The sequence below is a fragment of the Pantherophis guttatus genome, chromosome 1 (assembly GCF_059756535.1).
Source record: "Pantherophis guttatus breed Tessera chromosome 1, ASM5975653v1, whole genome shotgun sequence".
Classification (NCBI taxonomy): Eukaryota; Metazoa; Chordata; class Lepidosauria; order Squamata; family Colubridae; genus Pantherophis; species Pantherophis guttatus.
In genome coordinates this window covers 136516264-136543905 of record NC_142063.1, presented here as the reverse complement: position 1 = coordinate 136543905, position 27642 = coordinate 136516264, and the positions used below count along the sequence as shown (strand labels likewise).

The 27642-nt window shown below is 41.2% G+C and overlaps 2 protein-coding genes across 5 annotated transcripts in view; one reads left to right on the top strand and one right to left on the bottom strand.

The window, feature by feature from the left end:
- LRP1B (LDL receptor related protein 1B) overlaps positions 1 to 27642 on the top strand; it is a 986195-nt gene that overhangs the window by 517710 nt on the left and 440843 nt on the right. The gene's annotated exons all lie outside the window — the stretch shown is intronic.
- On the bottom strand, positions 17 to 26658 carry LOC132711629 (uncharacterized). Its single transcript, XM_087892817.1, has 6 exons — positions 26610 to 26658; positions 16665 to 16749; positions 12399 to 12472; positions 12045 to 12250; positions 11031 to 11115; positions 17 to 2014 (listed from the first exon to the last, which is right to left on the bottom strand). Exons 1-6 carry the CDS (start codon positions 26656 to 26658, stop codon positions 1878 to 1880), a joined length of 636 nt encoding a protein of 211 aa, XP_087748943.1. The 3' UTR covers positions 17 to 1877.

The following is a 27642-nucleotide window of genomic DNA, read 5'->3' as shown; positions in this document are numbered from 1 at the left end:
GAGATTTGTACAGTACTTTTTTCTTTTTTTTTCTCCTTTTCATTCTACACCATGTCAGTTATGACACTTGCAATAGTTTTAGTTAAAAGACAAAAAATGTTTCCTGCATTTCTGCAAACTGTTGAGTTTTTCCAAGTCTGCTAATGACTTTTTTTTAATGTAGATGAGTCTCTTTGACCAAAACAAGATCTTGAAGAATTAATATTAATGTTGGTTCCTGTTAGTGGTAGTTCACATGTTTCATGCTGGCAACCATAATTGCTGTATCTACCCTTCCTGGGTACCTATAATAATCCATTAGCTTCAAAACATGAAGATGAAATAGAATGCTCAAAAGTAAGATCTGATGAATTTGATGATGATCCAATCTTTGGTTAAATTCATCCCTGAGGTACTTCCCTCCAGGGCTATGGGAGAGGGGGGTGGGGGGAGGGAGGGAGGGAGGAAGGTGTCATGGTAATGATGATTTAATAGCTGACCAGTTGCTGTAAGGCTGTAAACTGAAACGATGATGCAATGAGAATGAGTCAGCAAGGTTATCACTTTAAGAGGCTGTCTATATAAGAGGGGCCCTGTGAGGGCATCTCTTTCTCTCCATGTGTGCTTCTGTGCTATAGTTGATGATTGGTTGCCTTTGCCTAGTACATACATGTATATACTGTATTCCTTGTAGATAAATCACTATTTTAAAGACAAACCTCTGTTTACTGTATTTTGCTCCTGGGTTGTTTCAAAATAGTCACACTGTGTGCACTCTGACAGAAGGGAGGGAGGAAGGGAGGAAGGAATTCATATCAGAATTCATAAACACTGCTGTAGTCTATGGTTGTTATGGTATAAAATTCTTGGCTTCCAGGGTCAGTTTTATAGCACTTTTTTCCAACTCACTGTCAGGAAGGAGATGACCAGATCTATTTTTTGTCATTACAAAGTCCACTTGTTACTCCTTGAAATAGAGCAAATAGAGAATTTTATTGGTGACCGTGAATTGTAGTTTCTCAGAGAAATTGTGAGAATGTGCTTTCTAACCATTATTTTCCTAGTTAGGGTATGCTTCACTTCTATTGAAAGTGGACAAGGGATGGGTCAGAGTTATTTTTGATGAGTTACATTTCCCAATCTGGTCACATTTCCACTTTTTTCTGAAGATCAAAAGAAGAATGCAACAGCTGCTGCTCTCTGTCTCTACTAAAAGGTCTTTTAGATTATTTGTTTCATTCAATAGAAATGAAAAAAAAAAAAGATTTTATCTCTGGATGCTGCAATCACTCCGTTGTAATAAATTATAGGTTTGTACCAGTCTTTTATTTCATGAGTGGTTTTTTGTTACTTTATTATCACATAATCTAATCTGAGGCTTTCAGTGTTTTGTATTTCCCATACATTCCTTCAAGTTTTTAATTTTATGTGTCTTTCTATCATCCTCCCCCTGTATTATTTCCACATTATTATAATTTTCTTGCTTATTCCTTTTAATAATAAGCTTATAAAGACTATTATATCGTTGTATATGGAAAAGCATTTGCGAACTAAGAAAAGTGATAAACCACAAATTCATTTGCAGCTTTGACCAAAAATAGATTACTGAAAAACTGCTTTTGGCTTGTTGATATTTAAGCTGCAAATAATAGTTGTTATAAAAGTGATTAATGGTTTTGGGACAGAAAGGTTGTGTAATAATTATGATTTTCCTGCTTAGGATAAAATAATGTGAAACTACTGTTTTTTGCAAATCTCTCCAGTATATTTATTCATTTAGGAAATATATATGACTCCCCAAAGCAAAAAAGTTTGGGTGGCCAACAATACAAACCAATCACAACAAAAGTACAGTTATAACATATATAATAAATAGAGGTTACACAATATAAAACATCTTACACATTATCCTCACCTGCAGAAGTATCTAAAGTGGACTCAGCAAACAACCTGTCCCTAACACCTGATTGATTAGGTAGACCAGACCAGGAAATCAACTCCATATGAAGATTAAAATGATTTTCATGGTAATTGCCTATAATAGAAAAAAGTTACAAGTCTGATTGTAGTGTACTTCATCATCTTTCTTATAGGTTGATGATTTAGGGATGTATCTGCCTGAACTACTTCCAAATGTTACCTTGTAGTTCTGGGCTTTAAAAAAGTGCTTCAGACTCTTTGCCTAGGAAACAGTTTATGTGTATCTCCATCAAGGTCATCTTTCTTATCCTCTACAGCAGGGATGTCAAACTCAAGGGCCCGATCCAGCCCACAGAGTGCTTAGATCTAGCCCTTGGGGCTGCCCTGGCAGAGGGTTGCAGGAAGCCATCACAGCTAAAAGCGGAGCTCATGAGGGCTGCGGGCAGCACTCCCAAGTCCCATTTTTGCTGGCAGAGGCCATTGCAGCCGAAACGGAGCTCGGGAGCCTGCTTTCGCTGGCAGAGTGCTTGGGCCGCCCCAGGCATCCCCGACATGAGTGACATCAAGCTGGCCATGCCCACCATGGCCACACCAACCCCAGCCCCCCAAAGTCAAACACAACCCTGATGCATCCCTCAATGAAATTGAGTTTGACACCCCTGCTCTAGAGGAACAGATCCAGAACCAGGAAGCTATTCAGCCTTATTAGGACCTCCTCTACACCCCATCTAAACCTTCACAACCTCTAGGCATTAGATAAGGACCTCTATAACATAACTTGTACAACCCAGGGTAGAGATGTACAACTGGGTATCATTAGTAGATCGATGTTACTTCACCCTCTGCCTCTATTCAATGACTTCCTGTAGAGTGGAAAGACTTGAGGCACCCCATACAGCAAGGATTTACGGTCCAATCTCTCCCCATCCCGCCACCAATTGGAAGAAAACCATTGCAGAACTTTGCCTGCCAGAAAAAGTTGGGCTGAAATTATTTGAGAAATGGAAGTCTATTGTGAGTACAGGTAGCCCTCAATTTACAACCAGAAATGGGACCAGAATTTCCAGTGTTAAGCAAGGTGGTTGTTAAAAGAGTTGTGCTGGATTTTACAACCTCTTTTATAATGGTTGTTAAGGATATCATTGCAGTTGGGGCAGTGGAGGCATTACTTTGTGTTGAACCCTCATGGTACATATTTAGATGCCTATTCCCCTATTAATACAATGAATGAACAAAGAAACACAACAGCAATATGTGTCAGAAAGATACTGATATTAGCTGGAAAAAAACACGATGTGTTTTATTCAAATATTAAAAAAGGTAAAAGATTCAGTGGATATCTTCTATTTTTTATTTTTTTTTGCTACTTCTTCCCTAATTCATGGATCAGAGTTTTCTCTCTTCAGAATTTCCTTTCCTTTCATCTCTATATTACCACATTTACTGTTTAAGTTGGTTTCTTTGTACCTGAAGATTCTCCCATTGATCATCTAAACTAATGCATAACAGTATTAGGTTATTGTACTGATGGAATCTGAGAGTATTGAGGAATGATCATGAGTTTGTAGAATTTTAGAACTTTTTTCACCATGATACCACCCAAGGAGGCAGTGAGCACTCACAAGAAAAATCAAACAGATGTCCACTCTCTCACTTTCCTTTCCGAACAAGATTGATATATTACTTTGGGGGATTATGGTCTGGCTTAGTTTGAATAGCAGGTCAAATCAGTCCTCTAGCCCATTCATTGCTGATTTTTCCAATAATATCATTATCTTTGGGTTTTTTTCTAATTTGACAAGGTTGTCATTTTTGTTAGACCAAATAATTGCTTGTTTGTATAGGTCAGGGGTGTCAAACTCAAGGCCCTGGGGTCGGATCTGGCCCGCGGAGTGCTTAGATCTGACCCATGGGACTGCCCTGGAAACAGTGAAGGGCTGGCCTGCAGTGCCTCTGCCAGTGAAAACGGAGCTCGGGAGGGCTACACGCGGATCCTACCAAGCTCCTTTTTCACTGGCAGAGGGTTGCAGCCGTTGCAGCCAAAAAGAGAGCTCAGGAGCCTGTTTTCTCTGGCAGAGTACTCAGGCCTCCACAGGCACCTCCGACATAAGTGATGTTGAGGTGGCCACTCCTACACTGGCCATGTCCCCCCCCCAAGTTCAAACACAACCCTGATGCATCCCTCAATGAAATCGAGTTTGACACCCCTGATATAAGTATATAGACATACCTACACACAGACACACATACTTTTGATGCCCATTATACAAAATTAAAAATACTTAGTTTTTTTTCCCCTAAAGGCCTTTTAAATTACATTTTACAAGTAAAAAATTGCTTTTACAAGTAAAAAATATTGAAATCTGCAATTTAGTGTGTTGGGAGATTAAGATGATGTTATGATACTTTGACTTGTTCTGAATTCTGATGTCAGTGGGGTGTTCAGTATTTATTTTGGGCAAAGTTTAGCCTGTTTGCCCAACCCACAATCCTGAAAGGCATTGCTGGCATTCTGTGGAATATACAGTATATTACATTTGGAGGAAATATATATGAAGACACCATTAATCACCAATGGAGCTCCCCTTGAAGAGCACCCGGAGGCTCCAGCGGGCCCAGAATGCAGCCACGCGGGTGATTATGGGAGCGACTCGATGCTCCCATGTAACACCGCTCCTGCGTGAGCTGCACTGGCTCCCGGTGGTCTTCCGGGTGCGATTCAAGGTGTTGGTTGCCATCTTTAAAGCGCTCAATGGCTTAGGACCCGGGTACTTACGAGACCGCCTTCTGCCACCGATAGCCTCCCATCGACCAGTACGCTCCCACAGAGAGGGACTCCTCAGGGTGCCGTCGGTCAAACAATGTTGACTGGCGACCCCCAGGGGGAGAGCCTTCTCTGTGGGGGCACCTGCCCTCTGGAATGAGCTGCCCCCGGAGATTGGTCAGATCCCTGACCTTCGCACCTTTCGCCGCGCCCTCAAAACACTATTGTTTCACCAAGCAGGGCTGGCCTAAATGCTATTTTAATGGGTGGTTTCTATTTTAGCTCTTTTGGCCAAATTATTTAATATTTTTAAATTGTCTTTTAACTTTCATATAGTTGTGGGTTTTATTTTTGGCTGTACACCGTCCTGAGTCCTTCGGGAGAAGGGCGGTATAAAAATTTAATAAATCATCATCATCATCATCATCATCATCATCATCATCATCATCCTGTGTGTGAAATTGTTGGGGACTGTAATTGTGATGTTGGTGTATATGTGGGAGCAAGCTAGACTTTGCAGGCTTTGGTTCCCAATTTAGCATCAATGTTGTGTGTTTCTTATTGTTAGTGAGAATCTGTTCCAGATTGGATGGCTGTTAGTTTTATATGCAATTGTGGTTCTGCAATTCAAACAAACATATAATAGTGCATATATGATATTCTTAAATAATCTTAAATATTTCCAGTGCTGTTCATAACTCAGGTTGCTATTAATGCATCTGGGTCAAACTGTGAAATCAATTTTCCCTTCAATGTAATGATTTAAAGATTCAATTGGCAAAAAGCTAGCTCTAGTATTAATAATCTTGTCCATGATTACACACATACACACAAACCAACACACACAGAAAGAAAAAATATTTGCTTGGAGCTTTCAAATAGGGCTGTCTCAGCTTTTAAATTTATCATTAGAAACAAAGGTTAAAAAAATATATTGCCATCTGAAAATCAACCAAATGTGCCTTGAGGTGTTTAATGTAGAAGCACAGGCAAGCACTCCTGAAATTGGACCCCAGCCATCACCGTGTCAGAAGTCACATATGCTCATTCTTTAATTAAGCCCACCGTGTTCTTTTGACTTGGTGGTCTCCATAGAGAAGTAGATGCCAATGATGAAGCTGAAATTCAGGAAAGTTAAAACCTCCATCACCATGGAGGAGCTTGTTCTTGTCATAGAACAGTTTATCTAAGACTAAAATATCAGTGAATTTAATGTCTGAATTATCTCATAGATATGAGTGATAATCAGTGGTGGGTTTCAAATTTTTTACTACCGGTTCTGTGGGCGTGACTTGTGGATGTGGCTTGGCTTGGTGGGTGTGGCTTGGTGGCCATGGCAGGGGAAGGATACTGCAAAATCCCCATTTCCTCCCAATCAGCTGGGACTCGGGAGGCAGAGAATAGATGGGGGCGGGGCCTGTCAGAGGTGGTATTTACCGGTTCTCCAAACTACTCAAAATTTCCGCTAGCGGTTCTCCAGAACTGGTCAGAACCTGCTGAAACCCACCTCTGGTGATAATATAGGAATGCCTCAAAGAAAATATACAAGTGATGTTCGTTTTCCCTTTTATCTTTTTTCATTAACCTGACAGGATTTTACCATCCGTTGGCCGCCATCTTGATCTGAATTAAGATATTTGTGAGGGTGCTTGTAACATTTTAAATTTAACTTTGCTCTTAACTCTGTTTGAACTCTATTCTTACTCACTTTGTATGTTTTTTTATTGAAAACTGCCCAGAGTTACCCAGGTGAGATTGGCAGTGTAGAAATGTGATAAATAAAATAAATAAATAAAAATATTTGATATATTTACTTCCAAAAAAATTAACAAAAGTTCTTTGGCATACTTATTTCTAAACAATGAAAAGAATTCAAGCAACACACAAAAGCCCAATTTTATCAATTTTCATAGAAACAAAATGTATGTGAGAGTTGCTCCACTTAATTGCATAACCTGATAAATAATCAAACTGTTGTATATTATATCTTCTGCTCTGTCATATTATGCACTCCTGTATTTATAGTTTTAATTGTGTTTTCTTGCCCCCCAAAACTATAAACATTTTTCATTCAGAGAAACTCCAGTGGATTAGTAGGAGTTGAACATTTTTCATATACAGTATGATGGACAGCTTACTTTTTCACTATTAGTAGATGTTAGCAAAAATCCTTGAGATTAATGGGCATGGTACTATTGTTTTCAGGAAGCTTTGTGACATTCTCAGAGGTGTCACCTTCCTTAGGCTATTTATGGCACTGTTGTTTCAGCAAAAAAAATTTAAGGGTAACAGCAGGTATATTCTCTGTGGATCACCTTCATAATCCTTTGGAAATTTCCAAATCTATTTAACAGATAAAAACTAAGTTCTTGACATGCTTCAAATAACTTGTATAACTAAATTTAGGATCAATATCAAGCAAAGCTTTGAAAGTTAAATATAAATTATATTGTTACATCTTAAATTAAGTGAATTTTATTCAGCCTAGCAAAAATAATCAGAAACAACACATGACAAATAAATATTCAGAAGCTAGAAGAAAAGTTTATGTAGCCAAATAAGATAAATGGTTGCATGCTTCCTTTCTTGATTAATTTTATTGGAAAACAGGTACTGTACTGAATTTTGATTAAATGTAGTTCCTATCAAATATTTTTCATAAAACTATTCCAACACATTTCTTGGGGGAAAAATATGTTGCAGAATGTTTTATAGTTTTCTGTGACCATTGTCTCAGTTTATTGCAAATTTACACTGAAACATTTAGGGTAATCATGAAATTTGAATAGTTCAGACAATCACAAATAATTAAAAGCCAATACTGAATTCTTCTTTTGATTTTACAATATGTAACAACATTTTATTTTAGTGGTATAATTCAGAAAAGTGTTTAAATGCATTAGTTATTTTATAAATACTACAGTTCTGTTTTCTTAATTATAATTTTCTCAGGATAAATCCATAAACAATATAGAGGACTATATTTTCTTTTTATCTTGTAGATTATTTGAGATGTGTCTGATGGTTACATTAAAAATCTGAAACTTAAATACATATATACATACTTTATGCACACACGCATACACATATATATGCAATAAATGCATATATTGTTGTGAAAAAGAAAGTAGCATGCATGTCTTCATTCACAATCCAGATAGTATAGAATAATAGTCTTGAAGAGATTATTTCAAATATGGAATTTCTTATTATTATGAAGAATTTCCTTTCTAACATACCTTGCATCTTCTACTATTTGTGCTGATCATTACAATGCAAAATAAAATATCTGTATAGAATAATACTTTATTGTTCTGGTTTATTTTTTAAAATGTTGTAAATACTGGAAACAGGGGAAAAAAGTACATAATTTGCTACAAAATGCTTCATAAAATACTTTGATCAACTTAAAAACAGTTGTTTGAGAGGAACACAATGTGTATTTCTATTTCTGTTTATAAAATAATTTATTTCAATTCCTGAAACTGTATTTGATTTAATATATGTTAACTCACAATCTGATTAAATGTTTTTTTTTTTTTTCCGTTAGTCAAGTGGCTAGGAATTATAATTTTCTAGAGAAATGCCTGCTGGGGAAAATCAAACATTTAAAGGTTCATATTCAGAATGTGTGTATATCAGGAAGAAGGAAAGTGGGAGAAACATAATTGCTGAGAAATGTTGCATATATTGTAATTCCACACAATTTTCACTCATAGGTTTAATAATGAAAACAGCCCATAAGTTAAAAAAGAAAAAGTCAGGTATGTTAATAAAATTTACCAAGCAAACTGTATAGCTCCATTCTAATTAGTATTTCTAGGATGACCCTTTCATAAGAGTTTAAAAACCTGGCTAATGCCTCAAACACTTTAGGTACCCCATTTCTTGATTAGACTGCCAATTATTGTGACAATTTTCTTGGCTGCTCTATACATTTAATTTGTACTGTTTTCAATCGTTTTAGAATTGTTTACCACCCAAAGTCATTTTGTTGTGATGGGAGGCCATGGAAATTAATTAAATAAATAAATATTTTTAATTTCTATAATTATATAAAATGATTTATTCCATTAGAGTGGAGCTGTTGTTTTCTTTCTCCTGCTTAACCAAAGCTTAAATACAATTCTGTGCACCAACATAAATTCCAAAAGCCCCATGTTTAAAAAAAATATATGTTTCTACGTAATCAAACTAAAGATCTAAATATTCTGTAATTCTGCTGCTGTTACTACTACTAGTAGTAGTACTATTTAGTAATAATAGAGAAGAAAAGAGAATAGTAGTAGTAGTACTAGAATAGAGAAAAGCATGGAACTCAGACGTGGTATTCAGTTGGTTCAGACCAGTTTGCCCGAACCGGTAGTAGAAATAGTGGGCCGCCCGCTCCAGCTCTATGCCATCCTATTTAGGCATGTTTTTGAGGCCGGGCGCATGCATGGAAGGCGCATGTGCAAGCAAACCGGGGGGATCCGCGCACAAGGCAAGCATGCACGTGCGGGGCGAACCAGTAGTAACATAATGTGAAACCCACCTCTGATGTAGCTGATATTAAGGGAGAAAAGGTTTCTTTTAACCAAAGAGCTATATCATTAGCACAAAATAATGCAGGTTAAATCATTTATGTATAATCCTATGGCTGCTATCTTGAGTTTCTATGGAACTATTGAAAACAGAGTCTCGTTTCAGTTAGAAATGAGCTGGGATGTGAAGTAAAAAAGAAAAAAAAAGCAAGCAGCAAGGTATGTTTTTGTAAATCAGCTGAAAAAGTTGGCAGGTCTCAGGTCTCAACAGTTGCTTTTTGAGGACAATATTATAGTAATCAAAGCCCTTTAAAAAGGCCTTGACCATGCCATTAATTTTATGCTAGCATTTCCTGAATGTAGTCCAATCTGTGAGTCCAATTCTATAGCTCCCATGTAATAAATCATCAGGAAAATCTCCTATGTTTTTCAATTGATGCATATTTTAAGCAGCCTCCTGAACCTGTAATTGCCATTTTATATACAGTAGATAGAAGCCTATAACATTTCACACTGTAGAAATTTATGCAGTCAAATATAAACAAGGTTTATATTTGTGTGCAATCAGCATTATTATCACATTGGAGGATTTCACATTCTTGTGCCAATTTTTGCTATCACTTTTATTGTTGTTGTTTTTGCTGCTGTTGGTCTTCAGCTCCAAGATTAGAATCCTTTGTGCACTCCAATCTAGCATGTTTTCCTACAGTCCTGAAATTCTTACTTTTCCATATCTTAAAATTTGGCATCTCTGTATCAAAAACCTTAGTACTATCAAGATGAGAATGGTTAATTTTGCAAGGAAACCCCTGCACATGCTTAAAGCATTCTGGTACTAAAATCAATATTTATAATTAAATGGTAATTAATTTTAAAAAATGCATCCCCTTTCCCATACAATCCTCTCCTGCCTCTCCAATTAATTTTACTAACATTAAAATTGCTTGTCCATCCCACTGGGTAGAAATGTTTAGGAAGCAAAGAATGCTAATCCATTATTATCGCCGCTGCCAAGAGTAAACCATCAATAAACTTCACCAGGGAACTATAACTAATAAAGTTTTTTCCCCCTTGCTTCTATTTGCTTTCAAGATAACAAAAATATGAAAAAGATGCAGTGCAGGTTTTCTTTTCTCCAGATATTGGCTCTAGTTCGGGGAACTGAAGTTGCTATCATTGGCCACCAATCACTCCTTTTCCTTTATTGCTGCTTTGCAAGAAGCATCCAAGACAGGAAAATTATGAGGGTTTGGAGTGGGAGGGATTTTTCTTGGCTTCCTGTGAAGCTGAAAAATCCCACAAGATGGAAAAGGTGTATGGAGTTTTCAGGGTTTTTATCAAATTACTTCTTTTTCTCCAGTTATGAGATCTCTTCTCACTGGTGAGGAGGGTGATAAGAAGTGAGCAAAACCAGATCAGGGTTGTAAGAAAAAGTGAGGGTAGGAAGCTTTCTCCTTGCTTTTTGTAAAGCAGCAATTAAGGTATTTTGAGAAGGGGTAATAATTCACTTAGGCAATCAATTGTAAGATCGGAAAGAAAGAAAAAAATTCAGAGAATAAGGCCAAGGGAAGGCAACCTCCCCCCCCACCTGTTAACAGTGCTCTGGAATTCACATATTAGCATTTCAGCCACTTCCTAAGCCCATTTGTATCTAGAATATGCTGACAGAGGTGCTATAACACACCATTCTTGAAGATGCACAAAGGAATCAGAAGCTATCATTCATGCATCTTTCCTGTCAGGCATAAATGCTCTGCCCGTGCCAGGGATCAGCTATAGCGCAGTAGTGCAGGGGTTAACCCAGACTCCCACCTGGTCAGCTCCTCCCATAGACCCCTCCTTACCTGAATCCCCGCCCACAGGTATAAAAGGTGGGCACACTACTCCATGTTTCAGTTCCTGATGTACCCAAGTGATGATATGATGAACCTATAAATAAAAGAGAGATATTCTACTTGATGACTCAAGTCTCTTTATTGGGCCTGATCCACCATTCCTCGTAACAAAATGGTAGCAGAGGATGGTTAGTAAGGCCCAAAGATCCCAAGCCACAAGACAAGGACCCATACCTACCTGCAGAATGGCGACACCCCCGAAGCAACGGGAAGGCAACCCGCCGGACTCGCCAGGGAAGGCAGGATCCTCAACCACCCCCAAAACCACCGCAACGGAAGAAAAGGGGGAGATCGAGAAAAGGAAAAGGGGCCACCACGGCGACCAAGAAGGAGAGGAGCTGCGACTCGACGTCCTGCAGCTGTTGAAGGAGAGAGCCGGCGACAAAAACTTCCTTGCCGACCTGCGGAGCTTCATACTCGATCGCGAGGCGGCAAGGAGTGAAGAAGGCTCGGACTCAGAACTCGAGGAGCTGGACTCAGTGAGTGGATCGCCCAAGAGGGCACTTCCAACGGCCACCGAGCCCCAAAGCCCCGCTCTAAATTTGAAACGGCGGCCATCTTTGTCCACGTGCTCGGACAAGATGGCCAACCTCCAACCAATCGAAAGCCAGAGTTCAAAATGGCCGGCGCACGAAAAATGCCGGACCATGAACCACGAGGAAAGTGACCGGGGAGAGGGGACCGAATCCGACTCTGACCCCTGGTACACCCCCAGCGAGCGGCAAGTGGATAGGGCCATGAAGACCCTTGCCGCCGCCTTCGGCCCAGGCCTCAAAATTACAAAAGAGAAGCCGGAGAGGCCAAAACAGAAAGGAAGGCGAGGAGAAGGGCAACGAAGCACCCACCCGAGAGCCACCGACGCCCGTGCCAGCCCGCCAGCCCACCTACGCACCCCAGGGACACCGCGCCTCCGATCGCCCAGGCCGCACACCCCGGACCACGCAGACTGGGGCAGCTACTTACAGCCATCACCGGAGCCTCAACGCCGCCAGGATCTTCACTCCGGAGAAGCAGCCGCTGGACGACGCCCTCCGGAGCACACCTGGACCCCCAAGTCCGAAGCCGAGGCCTACCCGACCGGCAGAGACCTCTACAGCGGAGCCGCGATGAACAGGTCCTTCCTCGGCGACGGCGGAGCTGAAATGGACTTCGCGCATGCGCTCTTCCGCCTAGAGGAAGAAAAAAGAAAAAAATTACAAAGCGGGACTTTTAAACTACCGGCAAGCGTTCCCATGCCTTACTGCTGCTATAGGCACATAAGGAACCATGGACAGCAGCCAGCAGTAAGTAACTTTACTAATAGTGCTGGAAACTTACCAGTAGACTTTCCCAAGTTGAGGATGGATGGGGGCAATATCCTAGAGTGGTCACAGCAGCTCCAGGTGGTGTTTCTGAAAGAAAACATGTCTCATTTTATTAATGACCCCCCAGAGAGGCCATGGACTTTAGAGCTGGATTGCATGCACCATAGGGCATTCTATCTTTTAATTGCCAGTATTTCCCCCACAATTTACCACTGTATTGGCCATAACCTCACAGTATCAGAAATTATAGGGAAAATGTTTGGATTGTTTTACAGTGAGAGTGTGTCCACCACCACACAAATTTCCAAAGACTTCTTTTCCGCCAGACTTAAGCCAGGGACCCCCATGAGTGAGCACCTAGTGTCCTTAAGCGGTACCAGAGCAGAGCTACACCTTAGGGGAGAAGTTATTTCCGACCAAATCATGAAGAGTGTGATAATCAACTCTTTAGATCACTCATGGAATAACTTCCTGACACACTTAGACACTGTTAGCCTAGGGATGCTATCCATGGAGAAGCTATCCAACAAACTTATCGCAGAAGATAATCTGAGGAGGAGCCGCCCCGGCCCTCCCAGAGAACACAAGAGTGAAAAGAGAGTAGTCTTCCAAGAGAAACAACACAACACGCCCGAGTGCTACATCTGCGGGTCGAGGGGACACATCAAAAGGGACTGCCCCAAGAACTATAGGGAGAGAGGCAGGCCAGAGCATAGGTACAGACAAACAGAAAGGCACACATCCGAAGAAAGGTATAGGCGTAGAGACTCACCCATTCCTAGGGATAAGAGGGGGAACAGAGACAGTTCACGCGACAGCAGGACAGGGTCCCTATATGGGATAGGGGAGCACACACACACCACACACCAAGACAAAGACACCAGCTCTTGGCTCCTGGATTCGGGGGCCTCCAACCACACCACATACAATCAGAAACTACTCTCATCATTCAAGAGAGAGGATTTTCCGATCAAAGTTGCAGACCAAAACCAGGTTAGAGTAACAGGCAAAGGGACAATTACATTACCAGGCGTAGGGAAAATAGAGGGGGTACTGCTAGTCCCGGAGATACCCCACAACATCCTGGCCGCAGTAAAGCTTAGCAAGGAATCAGGGGTTGAGATGATATTCACAAAAGGCAACGTCAAGGTTAGCAAGGACGGGAAAGATATAGGAAGAGTAACCATTAACCAAGGGTTACCCTACATAACTTTCTATGAGGATTACACCCACAGCATAAACACCAGTTCAGAGAACGCAGAAGACACTGACCAAGGCAGGACTGAGGGTGAACAGGTAGACAGGAGAGAGGTAGATAACGATAATAACACGACACCAGAAACACAACACAACATACACACCCAAAAGAAGCCCTCAATAGGCAAACCAATGCATGACAACTGTGCCCATCTGCTGCACCGCAAGCTTGGACACGCCAGTTTTCCCGTGATACAGAAAATGGCCAACTGTACCGAGGGTGCCATAATAAAAAACTGTGAAAACTACCTCGAGTGCTCGGTGTGCAAGTGTTCAAAACTGAAGGTAAAACCCAGACCCAAAAGGTCGTTACGTGCCGCCAACCAAATATTCGACTTAGTACACATGGACCTGGTAGGGCCCCTAAGGCCATCCATAAATTATAAGAAAAAGTACTTCCTCACCATAGTGGATGACCATAGTCGATATGGCTTCGTCTACACCTTAAGAAAAAAGGATGAGGCCTTCCAAAAATTCAAAGAGTTTTATAAAAGAGTAGAAACCCAAAACAACAAACAGATCAAACAGATCATGACCGACAGAGGGTCTGAGTTTCTATCTAAAGACTTCTCACATTGGCTCAGGTCCAAAGGCGTGATTCACTTTACGTTGTCCCCGTTTTCCGCCTTTCAGAACGGGGTCGCAGAACGACGGAACTCCACGCTGCAAACGATGGTCAGGTGCGCCTTAGAGGACGCGGGCATTGGCCAACACTTCTGGTCTGAAGCCCTGGTCTACTCCAACTACACATTAAATAGAACATGGTCCAGTGTGATAGATAAAACACCATACGAGGTCATGTATAACAAGAAGCCACAGATAGCACACCTACATGTGTTCGGTGTAACGGCTGATGTACACATACCCAAGCAGTTGCGCAAGAAAGGGGATAAGGTGTCCAGAAGGCTCAGGTTTATGGGATACGAGCCAGGAACCAAGGGCTTCAGGTTTGTGGACAGCAATAATAGGTTTGTGATCTCTAGAACAGCGGCATTCCATGAGCAAGCCAACTGGTCCAGAATACACCTAAATGAGGTACCCACCGAGCGGGAGGATAGTCCAATCGAGCAAACTCAAAACAAGAACGAGACAGTGAGTAGACAGGAAGGGAGCAGGCCCAAGCCCGACCTCCAAGGCATCAAGGTTGAGGGATGGAAAGAGAATCATCCCAAGATAAGTGTCGAATCACTGACACAAAGAGAGGCCAGATATCTGCATGACACTGAGCAGGCAGCAACCAGACCGGTCAGGTCAACCAGAAACCAGCTGCCAAAAAGGCTGAATGATTACGTGATGCACGTGCACACAAACCACGTTACGCCAAACTCCTACGAAGAGGTACTGAGACTACCCCAGGGGGAGAGGGCAAAGTGGGAGTTAGCCATGGCCAAAGAACTGGACAGCCTGAGGAAGCTGGAGGTATACACCCCCACCAAAGTACCAGAGGGCAAGAACACAATAGGCACCCGGTGGATATTTAAAGTCAAGAACTTAGAGGGCGGCCAAAGCCTATACAAGGCAAGATTAGTTGCCCAGGGGTTTGCTCAAAGGTTTCCGGAAGACTACACAGACACCTATTCGCCCACCGTAAGAACAGAGTGCGTCAAAAGCGCCTTGGTCATCGCATCCTTGCTAGGGCTGGAAGTGCATCAGTTCGACGTGCAGACCACCTACCTGCACGCCAAACTAGACAAAGAGATATACATCAGAGCCCCCCACAGCAAAGAAACCAACAGAGGGGACACCTGGTTACTTCATAAGAGCCTGTACGGACTAAAACAATCAGGCAAACGATGGTACGAATGCCTGGTAGAGGCCCTGAAGTCTATGGGATTCACGGCAAACATAGCTGACAACTGTTTCTTCACCAGGAAAGAGGGGGACTCACCAGAATACATCCTAGTTTACGTGGATGACATTCTATACATCAGCAAACACGAAGCCAACCGCAACACCTTCGCCAGCAGGCTGAGCGAGCATTTCACCCTAAAGTACCTTGGGAGGATAAACCGATACCTGGGGGTACAAGTCAACCAGACGCCAAAAGGTTTCCAACTGTCACAGAAAGAGAAAATAGAAGAGTTACTCCATAAGTGCAACATGGCAGACGCCAAGGGATGTGATTCACCCATGCAGGCGGACTTCCTAAAAAACATGCATGATGAATCACCTGAATTTGGAGACAACACGCTGTACAGGTCAATCATAGGCTCCCTCCTGTATATCGCTAACTGGACAAGACCGGACATTGCTCTATCCGTTAATTTACTATCCAGGCACGTGAGCAAACCCACCACATACCACTGGGACGCAGTGAAAAGGGTGCTAAGATACCTGAAACAGAGTGCCAATGCATGCTTAACCCTAGAGCCTGAAAAATCCGAAGAACCCATCCTCTCATGCTACGCTGATGCTGACTGGGCCGGAGACGCCAAAGGCCACAAAAGCACATCTGGGTACATATTCTACTTAAATAACTGTCCGGTGCATTGGTACACAGGCAAACAAATCTTGGTGGCAACCTCGACTACTGAAGCTGAATATATATGCCTTTCCAAAGCCGCCAACAATCTCATCTGGTTCGACGACCTACTCGCCAGCGTGTGGAGAGAACCAGCTTACCCAATAAATATCTACGAAGATAACAAAGCCGCCATAGAGATATCCATGTCCGACGCTGTAGGGCAAAGGTCAAGGCACATAGACATAAAGTACAAGCACGTTAGACAGCTCTCCAGAATTGGTTTCATAAAGGCCATACACTGCGATACAGAAGAACAGACCGCAGACATACTCACAAAACCCCTACAGGGCAAGCAACAGTCACACTTAGTTTCCAAGCTCAAGATCCACCCCAGGGTACCAACCAGTCAGTCAGGCCTACAGACACGGGTCAGGCATTTAGAGGGGGATTTGTCAGGCATAAATGCTCTGCCCGTGCCAGGGATCAGCTATAGCGCAGTAGTGCAGGGGTTAACCCAGACTCCCACCTGGTCAGCTCCTCCCATAGACCCCTCCTTACCTGAATCCCCGCCCACAGGTATAAAAGGTGGGCACACTACTCCATGTTTCAGTTCCTGATGTACCCAAGTGATGATATGATGAACCTATAAATAAAAGAGAGATATTCTACTTGATGACTCAAGTCTCTTTATTGGGCCTGATCCACCATTCCTCGTAACATTTCCCTTGCTATGAGAACTGACGAAAATGAATTGCTATTCATTCTGATGAAAACTCCATGTTTATTTATTTGAATCCCATCTTTATTATTTTTACAAATAACTCAAAGTAGCAAACATATCCAAAACACCTTCATCCTCCTATTTTCCGCACAACAACAACCCTGTGAGACGAGCTGGTTTGAGAGAGCGTGACTGATCCAAAGTCACCCAGCTGGCTTTCATGGTCCTGATTTCTAGCTTGAGGCTTTAACCACTAGATCAAACTGGCTCTATGTTCTATCCAGATTACTTTTACATTCCTCTAGGGTTATTGAAACGCTCATCCAGCCTTTTCATTACAGTCTAAATCAGGGTTCCCCCAACTTCCAGGCTGCGGCCCATTACTGGGCCTTGAGCCGTTTAGAACCAGGCCACAGAAGTGGCAGGTGAGTGTGTGCATACAGTATGTGCACATCCTCACTTGTGCAAGCAGTGGGCGAGCGCGTGCGCATACTCTCCATTTGCATGAGCAGCAGGCACATATGCCCACCGCTTATGCAGATCCATTCCCCCCTTCTCCGCCCCTCAGATCCGTAAAGCCCAAAAGGTTGGCGAACTCTAGGCTAGATGACGCCTTGATTAATAATTAAAATGGTTGACATTGCTTAAAGCAAGTCATTGTGTATTTGTCATATCAAACACATTTTTGAACTCAGGTCAATCATTGGAAGAAATGAAAAGAAGACTGACTCAACATCACACAGGCAATGACCAATCAGGACAATTATGACAGATACAATATATATATATATATATATATATATATATATATATATTAAAAAAGAAAGAAACAGACCTGAGCTGTTTTAACTTGGTTGCCAATGTCTTTTATAATACAAAAAAGGCTCTCAACATTAATATATTATACGTAGTACATTTCATTACAGGAATTGAAAACAGTTTCTAGTGAGATTTCTCAGCCTAGTATTAGACACAATTGACATGGATCACTGGTGGATGAAATTGCTGCGAGGAAGCACTTCTAGTTCTGAGCATCATATATAGTCCTTCAAGAGCAGAGAAAAATCTGAGGATCTTCCAGAGATAGGGAAGAACCCTGCCATTCATATCTTTATAGCAGGAATATCTTTTTTTGATTTACCATATATTTTTCCTTCATTAGACTGCAGTTTGGACTAGAAAGCCAGGCTCGATAAAATAGACTTCTGAATATTAAAATGCAAATCAGTGCAGGTCTTTCTTTAACCAAAAAAAAAAAAAAAACTATTTGGATTTTGAGGAGCTATTTTCCTTAAAAAATTCCCAAACAGGATCCTTCCAGTGTCTATCAAATTCATTTTAAAAACAGGCCTGCTGTAAAATTTCCAATCAGTAAAAAGCAGGGGGCTCTAAGGAATTATTTTCCCCTCCCTGTTGGAACAACCAGTTTTTTTTTCTTTTTAAGATAAAATCAGCTTCTTGTTACAAACAGACAATAGTAGTTTATAAGGTGAACCTGATAGCATTAAAATGTTTTCAATCAATCAAGCTTTATTACTACCTATTACTAACTAGAAAAAAAAAACAGATCCATACTAATACCCAGACACAATCATACTGATATAAAAATAAGCTTTAAAAATGATAAACTCTTGAACTCAATGGAATAGCCTGTCCTCCAGAGACTTCTGTGTCTATCATTCAAACTTCAACCCAAAAGCCAGTTTTGGGGGCTTTATTTCTAAATGTATAACTTAGAAAATGCATCGCTTTTAGACCCTACTAAACAGAGATTAAAATTTACATATATACAGTAGACAGTAGGTATGTATGGAAATTTAGAGAGATTTACTCTAAAATATTAGAAATAAAACAGCTCACCCTGGGAAAAATCTTTGACCAAATGACCTTAATATACTATCCAGGTGCCCATCTAATAACAGGCAATTCCAAAGCATTGTATTTCCTGAAGAGATTGCTCTTGCTCATTCTCACATTTTACTCTGGGGAGGAGTGGATATAATATTGTCATCCACTGGTGATTCTCTTGAGTTTTTGTACTCTTTACAAAAAAATAAACCTATACATTAAGGTAAAATAGATACTCCTTGTCTTATGTCCACAACATTTCCATTGCTAAGTGAGACAGTTGTTAAGTGTGTTTTTATTTTTTTATTTATTTATTTTATAAAATTTGTATGCCGCCCTATCTCCAAGGACTCAGGGCGGCTCACAATGACAATCGACCAAGCGACTGTTAAAAACAACAATATACATAAAAAATATCAAAAAAGTGTTTTAAAAAATTAAAATATACTACCCCATCAGTCCAGACCAGGGGACCTAAATAGCCAGGTTTTCAGTTCACGGCGGAAGGTACGAAGGTCAGGGGCCAACCGGAGCCCCAAGGGTAGTTGATTCCAAAGGGTGGGGGCGCTCACAGAGAAGGCTCTACCCCTGGGAGTCGCCAGCCGACATTGTCTAGCCGACCGCACCCTGAGTAGGCCCTCTCTGTGAGAACGTACCGGGCGATGGGAAGTTGACGCTGGTTGCAGGTGGTCCGACAAATAGCCTGGACCTAAGCCATGAAGGGCTTTATAGGTTAACACCAGCACCTTGAATCTCACCCGGAGGGCAACTGGCAACCAATGCAAGCCGCGCAGGAGTGGTATAATATGGGAGTATCGGGTCCCTCCCGCAACAACCTGTGTGACCGCATTCTGCACCAGCTGAAGCCTCCGGGTGGTCTTCATGGGGAGCCCCAGGTAGAGAGCATTGCAGTAGTCGATCCGGGAGGTGACTAGCGCATGAGTGACCGTGTGTAGGGCATCTCAGTCCAAATATGGGTGCAATTGGTGCACCAGGCAAACCTGGGCAAACGCCCCCCTGGTCACGGCCGTGATATGATCCTCCAGACTCAGCCGTGAAGAGGATGCCCCGTTTTATGACCTTTCTTGCCACAGTTGTTAAGTGAATTTCTGCAGTTATCAAATTAGTAACACAGTCACTTCCCCCATCGATTTTGCTTGTCAGAAGGTTGCAAAAGGTCATCACAGGATCTCGGGACACTGCAACTGTCATAAAGACATGCCAGTTGCCAAGCGTCCAGATTTTAATCATGAGACCACAAGGTCACTTTTCTCAGCACTGTTGTAATTTTGAATTGTGACTAAACAAATGGTTGAAAGTTGAGGATTACCCATAGAAACTTCGGTGCCTTGCGATGGATAGTATTATACAGTAATACGATCAGTAAATAATGGGTGCCGTTCCATTCAAAACTTCAGTCAATATTTATAACAATCCAATTCTCTTGTCTGGCACACACCTTGCAATATCCCAGTGCAAAAGTGTCATGGAACACTTTTATTTTTTTCTCCACTCTGGCTGGCTGCTTGATCACACTTCATGTGATCAAAGCTGCTGCCTTCCAACCTGGCCCATTTGAGTCGCCAGTTTATTAGCTCAACCATTCAAAGGTCAGTTCTCCCCTGGCTAAATCATCTAGCAATTTCCTCCCAATGAAACCACAAACCTTTATCTCACCATTCCTGAATCCTTGGCACCCTCTTTTCTCTCTGTCTCTCTCTCTTTCTCTCTCCCCCTTTGTTAGCTATAGAGAGTGGATGTGATGACCCGGAGCAAGGCACAGAGGCCACACAGCCAGCTGTGAGTTCAAACTTCCCTTTAATGCTCCAACGTTTCTCTCCAATGCTCCCACATAATGCAAGTTCCAGAGCAAAGTCCTCACACACACACACACACACACACACACACACACACACACACACAGCAGCCTCTGGCTGCAAGCAGTCCAACGAACTCTGTTAGTACAATGGCTTCAAAGAATTCCAGCAAGGCAAAGGAACAAAGAAATCAATCCACAAAGCAAGGAATAAAGAATGAGTCCAGGAAGCAATGATACACAAAACTCGGCAAATTCGGTGTCTGTTCCCAACAAACGCCTCTCCCCACAGCGTCTCATAACTCTCAGTCCCCAGGTGTGCCTTGTGAAGAGGGGCAGGGCACTCTCCTCCCAAGTCATTGGGTCAGCTTGCGCTGTTCCCACCTCCCCTCCACTCTCCGTGCTCGGGGATCAGGAGGGAGGGTGGACCTTGCTCATCGCCTGAGCTCTGTCGCTCTTCATCTCTACTGACTGCCTTCTCTCGGTCGTCCTGCCCCCATTCCTCCCTATTGGCAAGCCATCCTAAGCCTGAGGGGCCTGGGGATGCCTCCTCCTCCTCCCCCCCCAAATGAAGCCGTCCCCTCAATCTCCATCAGCCACAGCTCTGGCTCATCCTCCCCCGTGGATTCAGGCTCCGATGGGGGCATGACAGTGGAAGCCATGAAAGACAGGAGTTTTCTCTCTTCACTTTTGATTACTCATAATTAATCTTCACTTCCTGAACTTAAAGGGGCTGTCTGTTATTTTCTTTATCTTACAAGGCTTCATTTTAGACAAACCTCTTTCTTTACCTGTTTCTTTTAGTAAATCTGTCTAGGCAAGGGATGTGAAACTCGCAGGCTGGATGCACTGGCCATGCCCATCCCCAGTTTAGCGAAGGGAAGAAAAGTCATGATACATCATGTGACAACAACGTGACGATGCAAGTTTGACACCCCTGGTTTAGGCTAAACATTTTCTGCTCCTTTCCCCTTGCACTTGTGTCTCTATCTTTGTTTTTATGTGCATTATGGCTCTACAATTTTATATCTCTTTAATATTTCCAAGTTTCGTTTCTTCCCTTTCTACTCTTTGGGACAATTTCCTTCCTTTTCAGAGATCTCCTAGTTCTCATTTCTCTTCTTGATCCAATCTATTTACCAGGAGCTTTATATCACTTCACTGTACAGGTAGTCTTCAACTTACAACGTACATTTAGTAACCATTCAAAGTTACAGCAGCAGTGAAAAAAGGGACTTATGACCATTTTTCACACTTACAACCTTTGCAGCATCTCAATGGTCACATGATCAAAATTCAGACACTTGGAAACTGACTCATATTTATGACATTTGCAGCATCCTGGGGTCACATGATGACTTTTTGCAACTTTCTGACAAGCAATGTCAATGGGGAAGCCAGATTCACCTAACAACTATGTTACTAACTTAACAACTGCAGTGATTCACTTTACAAATGTGGCAAGGAAGGTCATAAAATGAGGCAAAATTCACTTAACAGCTGTCTCGCTTAGCAACAAAAAATGTGGGCTTGGTTGTGGTTGTAAGTCAAGGACTACCTGTACAAACTTGTCTTTAGCACCCAAATTCATTTCCCCACCTCTCCTGGCTACTTTGTCATGAAACTTTGAGTTCTTGAGAAGTGATTAGACCAGAGGTCTTCAAACTTGGCAGCTTTAAGACTTGTGGACTTCAACTCCCAGAATTCTTCAGACAGCATAGTATGCTATGTTAGCTGGCTGGAGTATGCTATGCTGGCTGGAGAATTCTGAGAGTTGAAGTCCACAAGTCTTAAAGCTGCCAAGTTTGAAGACCTCTGGATTAGACAGTTCTAGCATTCTAGCACAGAAAGATCTTTGGGGCATTTTTCCCCCACTCAATTTGAACATATATGGTTATTATTTATAATAGCATTATAATAACATGTTATTTCTTAATAATGTTATTTCTTAATTTCTTAATAATATCCTAGTTTAGAAAGTATTACTTTCACTTTTAGCCATGAAAAGTTAATCATACAGTGGTTAAAACATTCATTTTTTCTCCTGCTGTTTTGCAGCAAAGGTGACTGATATCTAATTAAAAAGCAGTAACTTCTTCAGGGTTTCTCTATTAGGTATTTTCCTGCTTGAAAAATATCTATGCGTCTGTACCTGTATTAAGATGTGTATATCTGTGTAGCTATTTCTACGTTTACACAGGAGATTAGATGATAGGTAGGTAGGTAGGTAGGTAGGTATGGATGGATGGAGATTGACTTTGGGATTATTAATGTTTTGTAAGCTTGGACAGACACTTTTTGATGAAATTCTGTGAATATTTAAAGCATTGGAACATAAACTACAGACCTATCAGCCTGACCTCAATACCAGGGAAGATTCTGGAAAAGATAATCAAGCAACAAATCAGCAAACAACTAGAAGCAAACAAAGTAATAACCAAAAGGCAACATGGGTTTGTCAAAAATAGATTATGCCAGACTAATCTTATTGCATTCTTTGACAAAGTGACAAAATTAGTGGAACAGAGGAATGCTGTCAATATAATTTATTTGGATTTCAGTAAGGCATTTGACAAAGTAGAAAAATGTGGGTTAGACAGCATCACCACCAGATGGATTCGTGACTGGCTGACCAACCACACTCAATGTGTAGTCCTCAGTAGAACTGTATCTACATGGAGGGAGGTATGCAGTAGAATACCCCAAGGCTCTGTTTTAGGCTCAGTACTCTTCAACATCTTCATCAATGATTTGGACGAGGGGATAGATGGGGAAATCATCAAATTTGCAAATGACACCAAGCTGGCAGGAATAGCCAACACTCTAGAACATAGGCTTAAGATACAGTAGGATCTTGACAGACTTGAACATTGGGAACTATCTAACAAAATGAAATTCAATGGTGAAAAAAGTAAGGTTCTACATTTAGGCAAGAAAAACAAACTGCACAGGTACCGTATATGTGGTACCTTGTTCAATAGTAGTAACTGTGAGGGGGATCTTGAGTCCTAGTGGGCAACCATTTAAATATGAGCCAGCAGTGTGCAGCAGCTGCCAAAAAAGCCAACACAGTTCTAGGCTGCATAAACAGAGGGATAGAATCAAGATAACGTGAAGTGTTAATATCACTTTATAATGCCTTGGTAAGCCACACTTAGAATATTGCATCCAGTTTTGGTCGCCACGATGTAAAAAAAGTTGTAGAGACTCTAGAAAGAGTGTAGAGAAGAGCAGCAAAGATGATTAGGGGACTGGAGGTTAAAACATATGAAAAATGGTTGCAGGAACTGGGTATGTCTAGTTTAATGAAAAAAAGGACTAGGGGAGACATGATAGCAGTGTTCCAATATCTCAGGGGCTGCCACAAAGAAGAGGGAGTCAAGCTATTCTCCAAAGCATCTGAGGGTAGGACAAGAAGCAATGGGTGGAAACTAATCAAGGAGAGAAGCAACTTAGAACTAAGGAGAAATTGCCTTACAGAACAATTAATCAGTGGAACAACTTGCCTCCAGAAGTTGTGAATGCTCCAACACTGGAAGTTTTTAAGAAGATGTTAGATAACCATTTGTCTGAAGTGGTGTAGGGTTTCCTGCCTAAGTAGGCGGTTGGACTAGAAGACCTCCAAGGTCCCTTCCAACTCTGTTATTCTATTCTATATATTTGTTTTTTGGGCTTTTGGCTTTGTTACAATATGATTTTGCTTGTCTGAAGTGAGCTGTAAATTTCTGCTGATCAATGGTATTAATTACACTTTGATGGTGATCTCATAGACTAGAAAAGCATCTTTTTAGACCTTTGCTATCAAGATGATCTGTGCAGAGTTGCTGTGACCCTTGTCATGGCGACCTTGATGTGCATCTTCAGTACACACAGTCTTCTACTAGGCCAACTTGGAGCACTCTGGTGAATCTGACTCATCCAACTTGTGTTTCTTTAGCAGTAAAGCCTATCTAAATCCATCACAATTGGATATTTTCTTTCTTTTTTTTTTCCCCCAGTGCCTACAACTCACATTAAACAAACTTTCTCTGCCAACAGATCACCCTTTTTTTTACTCCCCCCCCCCTAGAAAGTTTCTGTGTGAGTGTAGGTGTGTCTGGCCAGTTTCCCAGCCTGTTTTTATCACAGTGCAAGAAGAGCGTTTGAGAAATCACATGACAAGATGGCAGATCATATTTCTACTTTCTCCATTACATCACTGATTTCTGTACTATACTTCTGGGCTGCACCACTAAAGAAAAATGACAAGGAACAATTATCTTTCACAGCAGGGAGAGTAATTCACTACTTCATTTTGATATAGCCTGGAATGATTTGATTTCTTTGAGAAATTATGGATATCTGACCCTCATTACCACTTCCTTTAAGACTTCTTTGAACAACTGAATGTTTGCTAAACTGAAAAAAGGAATGAGATACGTACTACAGTTAGTCAGTTTCAAACTTTCAGCTTGAAAGTCTCTCTCTCTCTGAAGAGAGAAATAGATGGTCAGGACCATAACAAAACTATTAGCACTATCCCATTCACTCATTTTTTCATCCGTTTGTGTGTGTGTGTGTGTGTGTGTGTGTGTATGTTTATACAACTACATAGAAAGAGAGAGAGAAATGATTGCTGCCTTACTCTAAAAATACAAGAGGCAAGAATGAATTTTTCTACAGTAGGCTATATGCCAGTGATGGCTAACCTTTTTGCTGTCGCGTGCCAAAAGCGAGGGGAGAGCGGGGGGAGTTCATGTGTGTGCGTGCCCACACCCATAATTCAATGCCCACCTGTGCCCCGCCCTCCCGCGCACATGCGCATTCTCCCCCTGAGCTCCCCCCGCTTTTGGCACATGATGACATAATGGGCCCATTTTTCACTCTCCCCAGGCTCCAGAGGCTTTCTAGGACCCTGGGGAGGGCAAAAACAGCCTTCCTCAACCCCCCCTGGAGGCCTCTGGAGGCCGGAAACAGCCCATTTCCCGATTTCTGGTGGGCCCGGAAGGCCCAAAAATCAGCTGGCCGGTGGGCACATGTGTGCTGGAGCTGAGCTAGGGCAACACTCGTGTGCCCTCAGATATGGTTCTGCGTGCCACCTGTGGCACCCGTGCCATAGGTTCGCCATCCCAGCTATATGCTGTTGAGCAGTCTCTCTCAGATTCTGATTCTATTTCTATTTCTGTTTCTATTTCTGTTTCTCTTCCTCTCCCTCCCTCCCTACCTCCCCCCCCCCGTGTGTGTGTGTGTGTGTGTGTGTGTGTGTGTGTGTGTGTGTTTTCCCTGTCTTCTCTTTCTCTTCTCTTTCTCTTTGTGGCAACTTCTGGAGAAGTCAGGGGCTCCACAATGAGACTATCAAAAACCTTAAAATGTAAGAAAATCTTCAGAAGTAAAAAGTGTCTTCTTCCTTCCAGCATTTCTGGCTATTAATAAATTGCATAGTGCTTTTATCATCTAATCCTATTCATGTTTATTTGAAAGTCTATATGAGTTCAGTGGAACTTATGTCCAAGGGATATGCAGTCTTACTTCAATCAGACCCATGATCAATATATCCTAGCGGACTTAATTAGTTGTACAAGTCTGAAACAGAAGTGAATAAAAAAGTGTACAAGCATAAAGGTATTTCAGTTCTTTATTTTATTTTTTATCTTTTCTTTTCTTTTCTTTTGGAATTGAAGCCAAACAATGGCATATGATTTGTTTGTGATACAAGAAGAATATGAATGTGTTCCAAGTTCAGCCCTCCTTTTATGTGATGAAACAAAGCACATTACATATGCAATAGTTTTGTGACCAGCTTCATGTTATTATAATTATGCATATGAGTTGTAATAAAACTTGCTAAAGCGATAGCTCCTTTTCATCCATTAAGAAGTTAAGAGAGGTAAGTAGTGTATTCAGTTGTGTATACTTAGAGCCCAAATGCAAAGCTCAGAAAGATCTTCATAACACCCTTGCCCTTTCCGAGGTGAATCTTAGATGAAAGAGGGCAGAATCTTTCTGATTCTATTAACTGCATGTTTCTGAAATAAAAAAATAAGCCAATCCACCACTGTCCTACTGAATTTCATGCTTCAGCTGATCAATGGAGTCAATGCTAAACAGATACCAAGGAGCTGTAGCCAATTAACCTTACCTGGGTTAGTGGCAATCAATGGGGCATTTGTGACAATTACTGACACCATTTTCTCTACTACAAGTTCCAAGAAAGATGAACCAAAAACTTAAAAGAATTTAATTTTGAAAGTATCTTAAACAGAGTATGTAACGGAAGACTTCAGAGAGAACACACTGTTCTGAAGCTTGTGCAAATCGATGCATTCTTGATATTAAATTGATCTCTCTATTTTTAAAACTGGCTTATCCAGACAGGATTCTAATATCCCAGGTATTTTTTCCTATTTGGATTATGAACTATTATTCAATGCTATTTGGCAATCTTGAAAATGAGAGCTTCTAAATATTGGCATATTTTTAATAGAAAGGATACTTTGTATGCAATGAGTTGGTTGTTGCAAACAAATAAACAAACTACAATATTCTGTTATTTTTTAAAATGACACTTGCTCAGTCAATATGTTAAATTTTATGGCTTGTTTGACAAAATCTATAATTTGGCTCAATTTGAAACTAATGTGATAAAAATTGCCATAGTTACAGCCAAATAATAGAAAAATATATTATCTTTATCCTTCCCCAGAGAAACATGCCATATTTTAAATCAAATTTTGGAAAAACCTACTAATATACTATTTACATGCAGGATTCTTGAATTATAATCTTTTTAAAAAGAAATTTAATTTAATTTAATTACTTTTACTTGGATTTTGAAGTTGCCCAATTCCAAAATACTTTGAACTTTTAGGAAGCTCTATAACTCTATGTGTATTAAATTGTGTGCATCTTGAAATAAGTGGAGCTTTGATGACATTACTGTAATTTCTATCTTTTATTATGATTCATTGCACAATCAGCCAGATATGCAGACTGGATTTGACACTTTCGTTCTATCCTTATCAAGGACTATCAAGTCCTTCCCAAAGCCCTGGTATAGGCAGATGTTGCTGTTTGGTGGTATCAAAGGTATTATTGCACGATGTAAGCTGTTCCAAGTATAGCTGCCTTTTGCAGTTGACTGATGGTGAATTTGTCAATGCCAATGATGTTCA